Here is a 15,335-nt window from a genome sequence, read left to right on the forward strand (position 1 = left end):
AAAGTTAGGAGCGCCCTCTGCTGGTATTCAAGGGAAATGACTAAAGGTTGGAGAAACAGGTTATGAAGGAGACCTTGTGACCTAAATTGATTCTCTTTCACCTAAAAAGCAGGACACGCAGTGTTATTAGACTTGCGGAAAAGAATTACAGGCATTCTGAATTTATATTCTGGCTGAGATCAGGGCATTTGGGACCCCGGCTTGTAATTTTTTCATCTTAAGAATCTGTTGTATCATGACTTCAGAGGCATTACTGAGGGAAGCCCTGTCATGAACTCTAACAAGCAACAGATTTAATACTCCCAGAGTGAAATGGTCATTGTGTGAAATATTTCATATTTTGTGTGTGCATGAAATCTGTAAATTAGAAGCTAGATAGAGGACTCTATTTCATGTTTTATTTAAAAATCTAACTCCTAACTTGAACCTCCAAAAGATGATTATTCATTTGCTAATAATATCACTGGCAGACATTCCTAAAACAATTATAAGTAACTGGTAGAATAACACGTATTAAGAATAACTGCACAGGTATTTTTCTAGAAAGCAGTTTTCTTCTCCATGCATAGATCCTTTTGGAAACCACCTTCTCAGTGAGATAAACAAGGCCTGCCCTTCTGGCACATTCTGGTTTATGAATAACTACAGAGAAAATGAAGGGGCCGGGCTTTCCACTTATAGTTAATCAGACATTCTAATGTTGAAGATCAAGTTTGCTTATGAATGAGGCTTATCTCCCCAACTATGGTGTAAAGAGTGAAGGACTGGGAGTCAGACCTCATTGATTTAGTACCAGTTCTTTCATTCACTATCTGCAAACCTGTTAGTCTCTCTGAGTCTGTTTCTTCACTTGTAAAACTAGGGAGACTGGACAGGATAACCGGTGAGGCATCTTCCAGCTCTGTGGCTCTATAATATTCTCTGATACAGCTAATGCATAAAGTCCTTGAGACTGTGACTTATACTTTTTCTTACCCTGACAGCATTAGATCCCTTACACAAGTCCAACGAATGTTTGCTGAATGATTTTTAAAAATCCCAGAGATACAATACATCCTGTGTTAAGTCAGCACCAATCTATTTCTTTTCTTGTATAACCATGCTTTACATTTGGGAAAAACAGGCAAAAAGCAGCACCCGCACAAACTTACCCCACTGGAGCGCTCCCAAAGACTGCCGCTTAGATCTCGGATCCTTTCTTGTCTGGGAGCATATTCCAGACCTTGAGGCTTGCTGGCGTTATAAATAAATATGGCGAGAAGAACTGATGGGGCTTCTAAGAAAAACTCCAGAGAGGGCCTGAAGTCAAAGACCAGGACAGACACAGTTGTGATGATGACTGTGGTGACCTGGGCCATCAGGACATGAAACATATTATCCAGGAACTTCAGAATAAAAGCCACCGAGAGGCCTTGGAATGCAGTTACAAAAATAAGGGCTACTGAAAATGCATTGTGTCCATAAAAAAACCCACAGTTCTTAATCTGATCTCGGTTACTGCTCTGAAGGCCCAGGGTCAGCCCGTTAAAAAGAATGCCAAAGAAATAAAGTTTGCTGTTCTGTATGAAGATGCTTTCAGTGAGCTGGTTCCCCTCTTTCAATATCTTTTCATTATAGATATTGGCCATTGAAGAAATGAAACACTGGACTATAATAAGAATATGGCCCAAGCCAAGTCGGATGTGACTGAAAACCCTGGCTGTAGTGTTCCACTGAGCTGTAGAAAAAGTCCACTCCTTTGCTGTGCAATTCTCTTTTCCGGGACACTCACTTCTGAAAAGAAGGCAGGAATTAGATGGGCTGAAGAAGGCATCGTGATGAAATCCATGTCCTGCCAGGTTATGCTGTGACGTCCCAGTTCCAGAAGTGAGGGCCACAATAGACAAAAATAGAATCAGGAGGGAAGCCCACTGTATCCAGTTTAGATGCCTCCTGTTCAAAGATGAAAAAAAGAGATTTTAATACTATTTCCCCCCTTCTCCTATCAACTGTTTCTACTGAAAAATCACTTGAGTCCTTGGTTGCATGAACTATACCGTTTTTGCTAGCATTCCCCACAATTCAAGTTCAAAGGAGACCTGTTGGTGTGTCTTCTTGAACTTGTTAATTTTATTCACTTTTATGGTAACTGTCCCTTAAGGCCATTCAGTCATTTCTCCTCATTGTGAGTTTCTTTTTAACCTGTAGATTTAACTAAGCCTCCTTTCTGCCTTGAGAGCTGATCTTGGTCCCTTGGTACAGTAACTTTTTATTTCGCTATAAAGTAAGTTACAGCAGGGATTCGCAACCTGGGTTCCAGGAAGCGGTAAGAATGGGATGAGCTTCTGAAATCTGTGAGCCCCTGCAGTGTGTGCAAGTCTCCTACCCAGGTGAATTCCTTGCTCTCCCCCACCCCCGGGAGACCCTTCAAAGCTCTGTCAAATTTTCAAAGGTATTCATGAGCCAGAAAATGATTTAAGGAGATAGCTAGCTTCCAGATCATGCTTGATAAGACAAGGAAAAAATATTTTTAGTGTTTCAGTTAACAAAGCCCTAATAACGCTTTATTTTTTAATTTGCCTAACACCAAGATATAGAGGGCGTGAGGACTGTTACTCCACTTTCCGAATTCATTCAGTTCAACAGTCATTTACGAAGCAGCAACTATGTGCCAGGCACTCTGGGAAGATAAAGACTTGGTCTCCATCCTCAAGGAATTTACACTTTTTAAAAAATTTTTTAATTTTTTAAAAAAATATATTTTTATTGAAGTACAGTCAGTTTACAATGTTGTGTCAATTTCTGGTGTACAGCACAATGCTTCAGTCACATAGGAACATACATACATTCCTTCTCATATTCTTCACCATAGGTTACAAGATACTGAATTTGGTTCCCTGTGCTATACAGTATAAACTTGTTTATCTATTTTATATATATTAGTTAGTATCTGCAAATCTTGAACTCCCAATTTAACCCTTCCCAACCCCTTCCCCTCCTGGTAACCACAAGTTTGTTTTCTATGTCTGTGAGTCTGTTTCTGTTTTGTAAATAAATTGGTCTTTTTTTTTAGATTCCACATGTAAGTGATATCATGTGGTATTTTTCTTTCTCTTTCTAGCTTACTTCACTTAGAATGACATTCTCCAGATTCATCCATGTTGCTGCAATTTGCACTTTAATAGGGAGAGAGTCATGACACCTAATGATGACAATACGATGTGTGACATGTGATACACGGAACAACTCGGGTACACGCGGAAGGAACACTTGAGTCTGTACATGGAGTCAGGTATTGTTTCGAAGAGGAAATTGACACTTGAGCTGAAAGATGAGAAATAACTTGAAGTCTGCCGTGTGAAAAGGGAGTTGGTGATACATTCAGGCAGAAGCAAGAATCTATGAAAAGCCTACAAGAATGGATGTTGACTAAGGAAAGAGGAGTATTGGACTCAGGTGGGGACACCAGGAAAAGAGAAAAACAGAAGCAAAGGCAGAAGTGTAAAGCAACAGGTGAGAATGAGAAGTTACAAGAGTTCAGGAGCATTTATTGAACACCTGCTATGGGTCAGGCAATTCCTGGTCTAGGGGAGGAAACGGTTCTCAGAGGTTACCTGACCTCCCTAACGTCATGGATTTATGACAGAGCAAGGAAGGATTCTGAGCCATGGTTTTGTAAGTCCTCCTTCAGCACCAATGCACCTCTTAAGTATAATTCTGAGTTCCCAGGATGCATGTATAAGAATACATATCTGATTTCACCAATGCTTCCATAGAGCTTCATGCTGTGAAAATGCTAAATGCACAGACAGCAGCATCCCTGTGCACACTACTGTGTCTCCTTGTGTGTATACTTTCAAATAAGTAGATCCAGCACTTGGTGACGGGACTAGCACAGCCCCTTGCCATGAGGTCAGAACCTGTCAACTAGTCACATACATTTCTGAAGGTGCAGGTGATACACATGAAGTGGGAGAAAGCAAATCAAATGGAAACCAAAAGAGAGAGGAAAAATGGGTGCCCAATTTATAAAAATTATTATATAACCAATAATTGCACATCAAGGTGCAAATGAGGCAATGATACACCCTTCAGTCCTTTTATAAGTTTTCAATTCTGACAGCTATAGGTTTTCCACTAATATTGACATTGAGAAGAAAGAATCTAAGGAAATAAAGTCTGGAAAGCCTAAACAGTACCTATTGAAAATAATTACTCATTCAAGATAATGTTCTAGGGAGGGTAAAAATTATTAAGGATTAGGCTGAAAATAGCAAAAAAAAAAAAAAAAAAACCCAAAAAAACCCAAAAACCCCCAATAAATTATCTTGTAAAGTCAGCTGATGATCTGCATTCTTAAATGATGACTGTGCACGCAACAGTTTGCTCCTCACAGTTTGGTGGATGCAACAGTAGAAACTCACTTAACTGACCTCTCCACTGCCCCTGTAAAACATTCCAACTGCTGCTCACAGCTGCACGCTTGTGGCTGGAAGGCTGCTGAACCTGACGGCCTCTGCTCCCAAGTGAACTGTTTGCTCACAAAGAGTCTCTGTTCCGAAACGTGTTTTTGCCAGGTGACCTCATTACTGTAATTATATATTTTAATGCTTACATAAATCATAAATTATGAGTGAAAGAAAAGGGTTGCTGTTTTTATGAAAACTAAGTTGAAGGCTTTGGAAAGATTAAAGGCAAATCACAAGATAAGAAACTGCTTTCGAATTAGGTACAGGTTGGTTAATTTTCAGATTAGGGAATGAATAAAAAAATCTAGAAGAATCTAAAAATATTTTTAAGGCTTGCTTCACTGTAAAGAAACTGAAACCAGAAACCATGGATAATGTGTAATGACTGTAGGTTCAAGCAAGAAAGAAGCTAAAGAACTCTAATCAGCAAACCCCACACACCCGCAAAGCAAAGGCCTTCGCTTTTCATCAAAACAGTGACTGGACACTTAGCTATCTACAGTTAAACTGTCTGAAGTACATTTTTAATAAATGATTCTCCCACTTTGAGTTTTCCTAGAAACTCAACAATCATGTCCAAACTGTGTCATCTAAGAGCATCTCTACCGTGTCTGGTGGTAAAACCACGGCAGAGCGAGAAAATGGTTAAGTGGAAAGACATGACTTTTTTCAAGAAACCATACATAATACCTTTCTTAGTGGCATGAAGAGAGTGACCAGGCGCAGGTTTATCATGGGAAACCGAAACAAAGACGATCAAGTGAATGAGTGATTTTGGAGAAATGTTTGTATTACTGAGTGGTACTTTTACTTTTCTTATGGTTCAGAGTAACTAAACTGTACCATAACTTCTTAGACATCCACCATTTTGTTTCAAAATACATCTAATAAATTTTTCCCCACAGCTTCTCTTTGAAGAAATCAGAGAAACATATATACGCTCTTTAGGTAAAAATAAGTGCTGGTCTTGGTTATCTTTTGCTCCCAAATCTCAGTGTTCAGGTTGATATTATTATTTCCCAAAGCCTAGAAAACAAGGTTATACAACTTTGCTAAGCTTTAAGAGCAAACCAACAGGGCTTTGAGGCATGCCTGCCACATTTCTACTCTGAACCAGTGGCTATACTTCAAAGAAATCTATACATTCACAAGGGGTTTTGAATAAGCCGTTTGGATGGTGACATCTTTCTTTTTCCCACTTTCTAATTCTCAAAGTACTTCTTGCATTACCAGACTTATTTTTTCTACTCGTGTAGCCTTATATTATTTGTATGGGAAAGGAATATGATGGCTTGTTAGTGTCAAGAGTAAGACGAACTTTAATATTCTAAATGAGATACTTATGGCAGACAATTTAAGAACTTGTGATAGAACTCAAGCTACCCTTAGGTCAAAATTTTATTGCCAAGGACAAAAGACCATCAAATGATTCACAAAGAATATGAAATAGGGAAAAACAAACAAACAAAATACACACCATCACCAACAAAAAGATGAAAATAGAACAAAGTTGACTTTAAAATGTAATAGTAGATAATACTTAAAAGGCATTCCCATAAAAGACAGTACTACATTTATTATCATATTTTAGCTCTACTATTTAGAGTAGCTTCAGGGCTGGTATGTGAATCAGTCAAATCAAGACCTACTCTAGGGACTAAGTTAGTGCCTGTGGAAATTATAAAAATGGAATGATTTTGTCGTTTCTTTAATCCAAATGACTTCCAAGGATTGAAAACAGAGAGATATAAATAACAAAGTAAACACATGTCTAAGAATCAATATGACTGCTCTGACTGTTAAGAGGTAAAACACATGGGGAAAAAAAAAGTTTGAACTGTAGTTCATAAATTGTTGGTCCCTCTGCCCCTAGCCTGCCCATCTCAGAAACTCCCTCTTCTACAGCCAAAGGAGCTGCCCAAGTGCTGCGAAGTGCATAGAGGCTCTGGACTCCAGGCACAGACCCGGCTTAAGTTAACGGCACCTATTTCATGGGGTCACTTGGGCTTAAGTCAAGATGGTGGGGGTGTGTGGGGGGGAAGGCCCTGAGGAGTCCTTAGTGGCTGAGAGCCTCCCGCAGCACCCTGACCTTGGCCTCACAGCTCGCTCATGCTCTGGAGTGACTGAAACAACAACCAACCAACTACAGGCATAGCTAGAGCTGCTGGCTGATTTCAAGCCAAGCAATACATTCCTTTTATTTTCTCTTTGGTAAATGAATGTAATTTTGACATAATGCTTATGTGCTATAAAATAACTTATGTATAATAGCATGTGTACTCGTTAACTGTCATTTCACAGGAAAAATTTAACTTTAAAAGTACATGTTTTGAGATTTGCAGACACTACTATACATAAAATAAACAGGTTTATACAGTACAGCACAGGGAACTATATTCAGTATCTTGTAGTAACCTATAATGGAAAAGAATATGAAAATGAATATATGTATGTATATGTATGATTGAATTATTATGCTGTACACTAGAAACTGACATAATATTGTAAACTGACAATACTTCAAAAAAAGGTACATGTTTTTGAGACCAGTGCTCCCTTATTAAATGGTAATCCTTCACTGTGTGTCAGAGCCAATATTTTTTCCTTTATGGAAGTGCATCTCTGATTTTATCACAGGAATCAATATAAAAATATTACCGCTTACATATATTTTCTCAGAAGCCAACTTTTATCCTACAAACTGACTTTCACGTTGATTTTAAAGACTTTAAAACATTTCTGGATTAGCTAACATTATTTAACTTGCAAGCTGAACTGAATTATTTTCACAATTCATACATAAAGTGAAAAATATAATGCAATGGCAAATTTCAGTGACTCTAATATTTAAACTGGATGAAACACTATGTTCATTTTTTTCCCATTTCCTACCTCAACCATTAAATGGAATGTTTCTACAGGGTAAAAGAAAACCTTTCAAGAATTTCATACAGTTTGTGTACTGAATGCATCACGGATTCAACAAATAATTACCGAATACCTATGTACCAAGCCATTCATCCTCTGTACACATCAATTATGAAAAAACATGTATGACACTGAGAAATAAGAAACTGAAAAGAGAAAGTGAACATAAAATTAAAAGAAAAACAATCACAACAAATACAACAAAAAGTTAATTTTATTTTTGTCATCATCATTGTCATCATTATCATCATTATGAAGTAACAAATTAAACCTGGAGTTAAATACCCAGATTCTGTATCAACCTAGAACATTCTGGCTTTTGCCTTGCAGCAGAGCCTATTTAAACTTAAAAAATGTTTACTTTATTCAAATGTCTTCCTGGAGGTAAGATGAGTGAAAGCACTTGAAAAGCTTAAAAACCTATCATTCTTATTAATTGTAATCTTGACTAGATTCCTCATGCAAATCTTTACCTAGAGCTTAAATCAGTACTTATCTCAAATAGTTTAATAAGGAATTTGCTACTTTTTATCATCTCTAAACTCCAAATAGCAAATGTATCAATAGATTTCTGCAAAAAAATAAAAAAAGCTCATGAATTCTTTGTTGAAAATCTGGAACTAAATATTAATATAATTATAACCAGTCAATCATCTTTTTGAGATACTAGGAAAAAATATTTCCAACACAGAACTGCAGAGGATTCAGACAGGCTAACTGCAACTGCTTTCCCGATGGGTTAAACAACTTGCTCAAAACACAAAGCCAATTAGGAATAAAATCCCGGCCTTGGGATTCAGAGGGTTCAGAGCTCTGGGTATATCATCTGAAGCAAGGCCTTGCTGTTTTAAAGTATGATATATGCTTTCACAACAAGTTACTTACTTCAGCACTATCCTGAATAGAAGAGCTGTTGTTATAATGCTAAAATTTGAGAAGATAACAGCCATGGCCTAGAAAGAAAGAGAAGATAGAGTTACAACTGAAACAAAGCTCTGACCTCAGAAATCTCCCAGCTTGGTGGTTCACCTGACAAAAAAAGCTTTTTGGTCAAAAACCAGAGGGGTTATTAGGGCAGCTACTTCACTAGAGGATTAAATTCTATTTTTACGGCTTGTTAAACTTATGCAGATATGACCAAATTATTGTATAGACTTTGAATGTGTTGAAATTCAGCAAATGTCTATGTAAATAATCTGTATGTGCATAACTGGAAATACTTACAAACTCTAATAAAAGTTTAGGTCTAGAAATAATGTTTACCATGCTTAACATAGTTTTTCAAGCTCTCAAAGTGCTCCATCGATTTTTAATACTGATTCTGGAGAGAGAAGGCAGGTACTGTTAGGCCCATTTATATATTAAGAAAACTGAGGTTTTTTTAAGCAGCTTTACCGTTCTAGGAATTAAATCAATTTTCCTGGTTGAACAGTTGTATCTATATTAGTGATTTACTACCAAACTAGAGTTGACAGTCCTTTGGATTTAGTCACATTGTTAGAAGTGTGTTAGCCAGATTTTATAAAGGTTTGTTTTTGTGAATTCAGTCACATTTCACATCTGAGTATTAATCTGAAGGTGGATACATTTTGGGCCAGAAAGTGTGAAATTCATCACTGCTCCCCATAATTGGATCTGACAATATTAATAATTTTTAAAAACAAACCCTACTGCTTTTAGTTCACCCTGCCTTCTTCTTTGCTGTCACTTTAAGTTGATTAAACCCTAAAAAGTATCCACAATCTTATATAACCAGCAAACATGACTAATATGCAGCTGAATTACAGAAATAAGAGTAAATCCAATAAAAACTAGCAAAAATTCCGAGAATATAATATTGCTATTTTTCTACTGAATTTTTAAGAGAACCACTATTTTCAGCTTTTCTCTGTAGATGAATGCTTGTGAACCCTTGGTTAGGAGATGAATAGGAGGATATGAGAAAAGTATGTGGCTGGCAAGAGTGGGGATGTGGTGGCTCCGATCAATCGCAATAATGGGGTGCAAATGTACCTAACGAAATGGCCTGGCTGTCCTGGTGAACTACATCAGCTCTTTTCATGCAACAGTACAGAACAAACAAAACAGCAGAGCTCTTGGTCCCTAAACTTCCATGCATCGCAATGTAATTCTCTCCAACTAGACTTGAGCATAGCAATACCCAGAATATGCCATGTAATTTATTTTGTAATATCTGTGGTTGTATGCAATCAGGAAGGGAGTGCAAGGCAATAAGCTGAAAGAAGAACAGGAAATTGCAAGCTTGCTTCCGTACTGGGGATTTAGGAGACGAACATAAATTTAGAGCTAGCTGTTGGATACAAATAAAATACAACAAATATATACTTATGGAATGTGAACAATTATGTCGTTGGGTACAGGAATTCTCAGATCTGAAAAACAAAGCGGAAGCGAGAATTTAGGAGAGGGCATATTTTAGGTGGAATGAACACTTTCTAATACCATGGATAACAGAGCTGAAAGAACTTCAGGTGATAGTCTGGCCCAGGTCCTTGCCTTTGGGCTGCTATGGTAACACTATTCCATTTTACAGAAGGGCAACTGACACTCAGAGCAGTTGGGCCTTGCCTGGTAACAGAGCTTCTAAACCGTGCAAAAGAATCAAACTCCTGTTTCCTACCCCAGTGCCCTATTGATCCCTCCTTTTCATCCCACTCTCAGATGGGTTTGGCTATGCTTCAGAGGCCTCCCATAGAGGTCTAGTGTCAACAGAAAATCTACTTATGATCAAACTGCCTGAATTTACTTTTTAAAGAAACTTAAAAGCCATTTTCTTAACAACAATGATAGAAATCTTCGTTTTATAAAATATTAGGGGAAAATATACATGTGATCCAAACTAAATAATAGGTAGAAGTAGAAGACCAAACTTTAATTCTGAAGACTTATGGTTCCCTAAACTGGCATGGAGGATGCCGAGAGAGATGAAAAATATTCCTAGTATTATCAGTTATTACTAGCACTTAGATTGGGAGAAGACAATCTCTACTCTTAAAGAACTTGTTGCTTAATGACAGGACTAACAGAAGAAGAAAATCGTACCAACAGAATACATACAAACTGCATTAAGGGAGGTATGTGAAAGAGCAGTAGAGTATATAATTTTCTGAGTTAATCACGGGAGTCTGGAGGCTCTGCATGTTGAGATTAGCATTAGAGATGGGTGACAGAAAATGGGCAGACTGGTGAAGGTCACACAGAGAGAGATGGCTCCAGACTCAGTGGTCAGGAAGCAGCTCCCACAGGACGGTCAGCACAGCTTAACACAGTTATCTTTAACAGTGAGAGAGTCTGGCAGGCAGACTGGTAAGTCAGGACTCAGATGATTCTGGTCAAACCTCAGGAAGGCCAGTGAGGGCAGTGAGAAACTAACAACGCCAAAGAAAATGATTGGGAAAAAAAAAAAAAGTTAGTTCTGGAATTCATTTCTCTGTTTTCCCAATGCTATTTTCTTTGTCATATTTACTTACAGGCTGAAGATAGGAAAGAACGTAGAACACAATCAAATTATCCAGGAAATAAAGAAAGGCAGGAATGGACCACTTCATGAAATTAGAGAATTCCTTCCAGGAAGTACATCTCAAGTTTCTATTCTGATGATCTTCTAAAGAGAGAAATGCAGCAATAAACATATGGTCTTGATGAGAATGCCCATATTTTTAGAGAAAGTAAATTGTATTTGACTTCTGGCACAATTCTTTAAAAGAGGCTTAGTGAACCTGCTTTCCTATTGTCTATTTGCCTTGAGAAATCAAAGAAAATACAGGATTTCTTTATTGTCTTTCTTCAACCCACCACCGTGCCCATTCAGTGACATCAGCAACACCTTAGGAGTACTGATTTTCTTAACTCCTTTTAACTTGAGATAGACATATCACTTAAGAAGACAACTCAGGATACATCTGTAGTTCCTCTTATGACTCTGAGCATAAAGCCAAGAGAGAAAACAAGAAGTTAAAGTAAGCAGCAAAAAAAAATTTATGCTGGGATTTCAGGGGTGTGTTAGGGATCAGGAAAGGGAGACACTAGGTGAAAATTTACATATAGGGCAGGAGAGAAAATTAACTTTCACTCATCCTAGTGTGAGTTATTATCCTATTTCTAGATTTCCAAAAACTTAGCAAGTTATGTAACAGATAGAATATAAAAGAAAAAGATAGAAAACAATTTATGGTTAAGCCCTGTAAACAATGCATAAATTTCATGAGATTAAGAAACATATTCCAGTAACTAGAAACTCTGCACAGATTGAAACCTTTTGAGTCTGAAAAGACATCTTCCTGGGAAAGCCCTGCAGTTCTCTAAATTCTATGTTTACCTCATGTGGGAAGGTAGATCAAAGCAGTATAGAGAGCTAAGGTTCAATAATTGGGGAGTTAATACATATTAAGAGCTACATACTTTAGAATTTGAGGAACGTTAGTATTCTTATCCAATAGTTAATGATATCAGAGCTCAGAAAGTAAAATAATCTGCCCCAGAATACAGTTTTTCTGACTCCAATGCTCCAAGTCAGACAGCAGTGATTCAGAAAATCCTGAATTTGAATAAAAACTATTCAACAGGAACAAGTCAAGAGGTAGAGCAATGGACAGGATGCTAGGACATAAGGGTTGGAGTCTGGGCTCTGGTCCCTCCTACCCAGCACCGCGTAACACTTTCTCGTTGAGCCTGTTCCTCTACCTGCCCAACATGCGGACCCACACTTACATTCGTATCTTAGTATCCTCATATAGGAAATTAATGCGCCAAACTAAACAATACAAAAAAAGTTCCTTTCAGTTCTAAAATTTTTTAATTATGGGATTTTTAACAAGTATATAGTACCATTTCAGGACTCACCTTTCTTTATAACCCAGAATGACACAAGCACACAGAAAACCAGCTTCACGAGTTCCGAGCACACATTCACAGTAGTTGGAAGATAATCATATTTATTCTCTGAAATGTAACAGAAATGTTTTTAACTGTAAGTTTTGTCCTATATAATGCTAACATACAGTAAACAATTTAGAGTTGTTTCTAAACTTAAAAGCTGAATTTTGACACTGGTTATGTGACACTTCATCCAGTTGGCTTTGCTCTTTTGGATTTTTGAATCAATTTGCCTAATGTGCTAATGTGTTAGCATCATATTATCCTTGCAATTGAGGACTCTCATGTTTTCATTCAAGCTGCTGGTAAATGTGTCGAGGAGGCTAGAGCTGTACGCAAAGAAAGCCTGGCACTAGACTGTCTTCTAAATTGACCGTTTATTAAACACTCAGGGCCTGACCCAATAAACAGCTATCAATTTGCCAGGCTGAATTATTACCCAGCCCATGGTTCCTCTTATGTAACCTGTTTGCCTTGCTAAAATCAAGGTACGCTCTGTCTGTGATACTCCCTTAACTTGGGAGTTTTCCGATCTGTTTCATATCATGGCACAGGTAGAAAACACTTGTTTGGCGCTCTGGGACAAATGGTATGTTGGGGTAAAAGAAGGAAGCTGCTTGAGGCAAGAGGCAACTGGCCCAGGGCTCCAGGAAGGACACACACACTGACACATCCAAACCCACTGATGAGTCACAAAGTGAAGTGCCAACTTACAAGTCAATCTAATTAGGAAATGAAATTGGGTTAGTACACCTTGATCTCAGCTAGCTGTTACTTCTGTCTTTTCTAAATGCTTATAAACAACTTGCTCTATCATTTTGCCAAGGACAATCAGAAACTGTATTAGGTACTTTTGGGAGGAATGCATTTTTTACCCTTTCAAAAATATTTGCTTGTTTTCCTTGGTCATCAAGTGAAAAACCAAAACTGGCCAAGTACAGAGGAAAATGCCAATTGGACATTCTTCCTCTCCAGAACTCCCTTTCTTTCTCTTTTCTGTGGTTTTCCCTGACCTTCTCAACCTATGTATAACCAATTCCTTATTCATCTCTGATTCTGCAGGGATCTCTGGGGGTCCCCAGAGAAAGAGAACCAGGCATGGTTTTCTTGGCACAAGAAAAGTCAGTTTTGGCCTAAGTCTTTTTGTGATCTCAGCCTGGCCACAATGCTCAGTAATTAATGATCTTAAGGGAACAAAAGACTGCAGGACAAAATGACTTCTCAGGCAAGAGAATTAACGACAGTAAAGATAATATATTCGTTGTAAAGACTCCCAGGGCTATTTCAGTGGAAAAGATGAGTCTTAAGTGCTCAACCACCAGATCAACTGGAACCTAAGGGATGATGATATTGACCTTTTGACCCCCAAGACTTCAACTAAAGCCTGGACTCTGTAGACCTTTGTCCAATTTTATGTTGAATTCTCTTCTGCTCAAGCCCCTTCATAAATATGCATGTACCTATAGCTTACAATTTCCCCAGTTTTGCTGTTAGGGGAGACACTGCTTGGGGGAAAATTCTCAGTGTTTTCCTTACTTGCTCCAAATAATAAATCCTTCTCCCAATCTTAGGTTTGGTTGTTATCTTCTGGCTTGACACCCACCAAGGGGCGAACTCAGTTTTCAGGTAACAGTAGTACAAATCTCTAAAACAGTACCTGTAACATTGTATTACAGTCATTTTTTATGTTGTCTTACCCTTAAAATGTAAGGAATATGAGAAGGATCATGTTAGTCATCTTCCTATACTTCCTATACTTTATCACTCGATGCCTAGTTCTGAGCTCCAAGTTAGACTGAAATCATACTCCTTACTTTCTAGCATGATACACACGTGTGAACATGCACACACAAAAATGAGGGGCTTCAGATCACAACTTTCAAACTCTTGCCCCTGCTCTTTAACTTATTCTTGCTTTTCATTGTTTTTGTTTTTTCCCCTGCATTTCTCTCATGGTTGATTCCAAACTGTGTCATGGCATCTTGTGTGACCTCCCTCCACTCACCTTCTGCTCACACTCACGACTTTATCTACATCACACCCATCCTTAGTGGTTTCCCTTCAGTCCCAGACAGAGGAGTCCTGGCCCCAATATTCAGTCATTCTCCCCTTTAAAACTGTCCCTTCTCTTGGGGGACTTTCCTCCAGTATTTCCTCTGGCTTCAGTATATCTCCTTTATCTTTCTATTACCTGGCTTTCTCCCCTTCGCCTATACATATGCTCAAAGCTCTCCCAACCAAAAATAAAACACAAGCTCCTAACTCTCCAGCTGCCATACTTCCTCCTTATCTCCATAAAACAGTGTCAACATTCCTTATCTCCATTTTACCCACCTTCTACTCAGGTCTTGTTCCCCAAGCAATCTGGTTTCTGGTCCCACCACTGTACTCAAACCACCTAGTCCCTGAGATTAGCAAGTATCTCCTAATCACTAATTCCAAAGGGCATGTTTTAATTCTCATGTTGCAATTCCCTCCCAGTCTTCAAACTCATTCCTTCCCTTCTACAAGTCAAGTACAACTAATTCTCTTTTTTAAAATAATTTTATTGTGGTTTAATTTCTGTATAGTAAACTACACATACTTCAGATGCACAATTTGATAGATGTATATAGCTGTGAAACCACACACCCCAAGAGGTGCATATTCCAAACTCCCACTTTATCCCTTCCCACCTCCTTTAGTTCTCTTATCTAATCTCTTCTTAATGTCCTTCTGAATGTCAGGAGGCCTGTTAAATGTTGGCAGTCCTTGGAGTTCTGTCCTTGGCTCTTTCTTGTTTTCTCATTCTTAGTGCTTACCCTGAATGATTCCTCCGCTCTCCGGGTTTTAAATGTCAATTTAATATTAATGTTTCCAAATCTATATTCTGGAACATTTAATGCTAGCTAAACATATTCATATGAATAACTACCTCCTACTTATTCATTTAACTGGCATTTGATTCACATGTGTGATATGAAGGACATAGCTGCCAGCCTCACGGAAGATACAGAGTTAAAACTACTTAACCTCTCTGAACTCTGTCCTACCTTCTCTTCCTCCTCAGTCTCCATCTCAGCT

The 15,335-nt window shown here is 38.1% G+C and overlaps 1 protein-coding gene across 7 annotated transcripts in view; it reads right to left on the minus strand.

Annotated features, from left to right (window-relative positions):
- Window positions 1–15,335, minus strand: part of SLC35A5 (solute carrier family 35 member A5) — a 51,590-nt gene that overhangs the window by 1,695 nt on the left and 34,560 nt on the right. For 4 of the 7 annotated variants that reach the window (XM_072965182.1, XM_006207559.4, XM_015241981.3 and 1 more), the window contains 4 exons: window positions 12,240–12,338; window positions 10,868–11,001; window positions 8,262–8,329; window positions 1,152–1,932 (listed from right to left, as the gene is read on the minus strand). In XM_072965182.1, coding sequence (XP_072821283.1) covers window positions 1,152–1,932; window positions 8,262–8,329; window positions 10,868–11,001; window positions 12,240–12,338 — 1,082 coding nt within the window. The remainder of the gene's footprint in view (window positions 1–1,151; window positions 1,933–8,261; window positions 8,330–10,867; window positions 11,002–12,239; window positions 12,339–15,335) is intronic. The other 3 variants (XR_012074571.1, XM_031681246.2, XM_031681257.2) reach the window with 3 other exon arrangements.

The sequence above is a fragment of the Vicugna pacos genome, chromosome 1, assembly GCF_048564905.1.
Source record: "Vicugna pacos chromosome 1, VicPac4, whole genome shotgun sequence".
Taxonomy (NCBI): Eukaryota; Metazoa; Chordata; class Mammalia; order Artiodactyla; family Camelidae; genus Vicugna; species Vicugna pacos.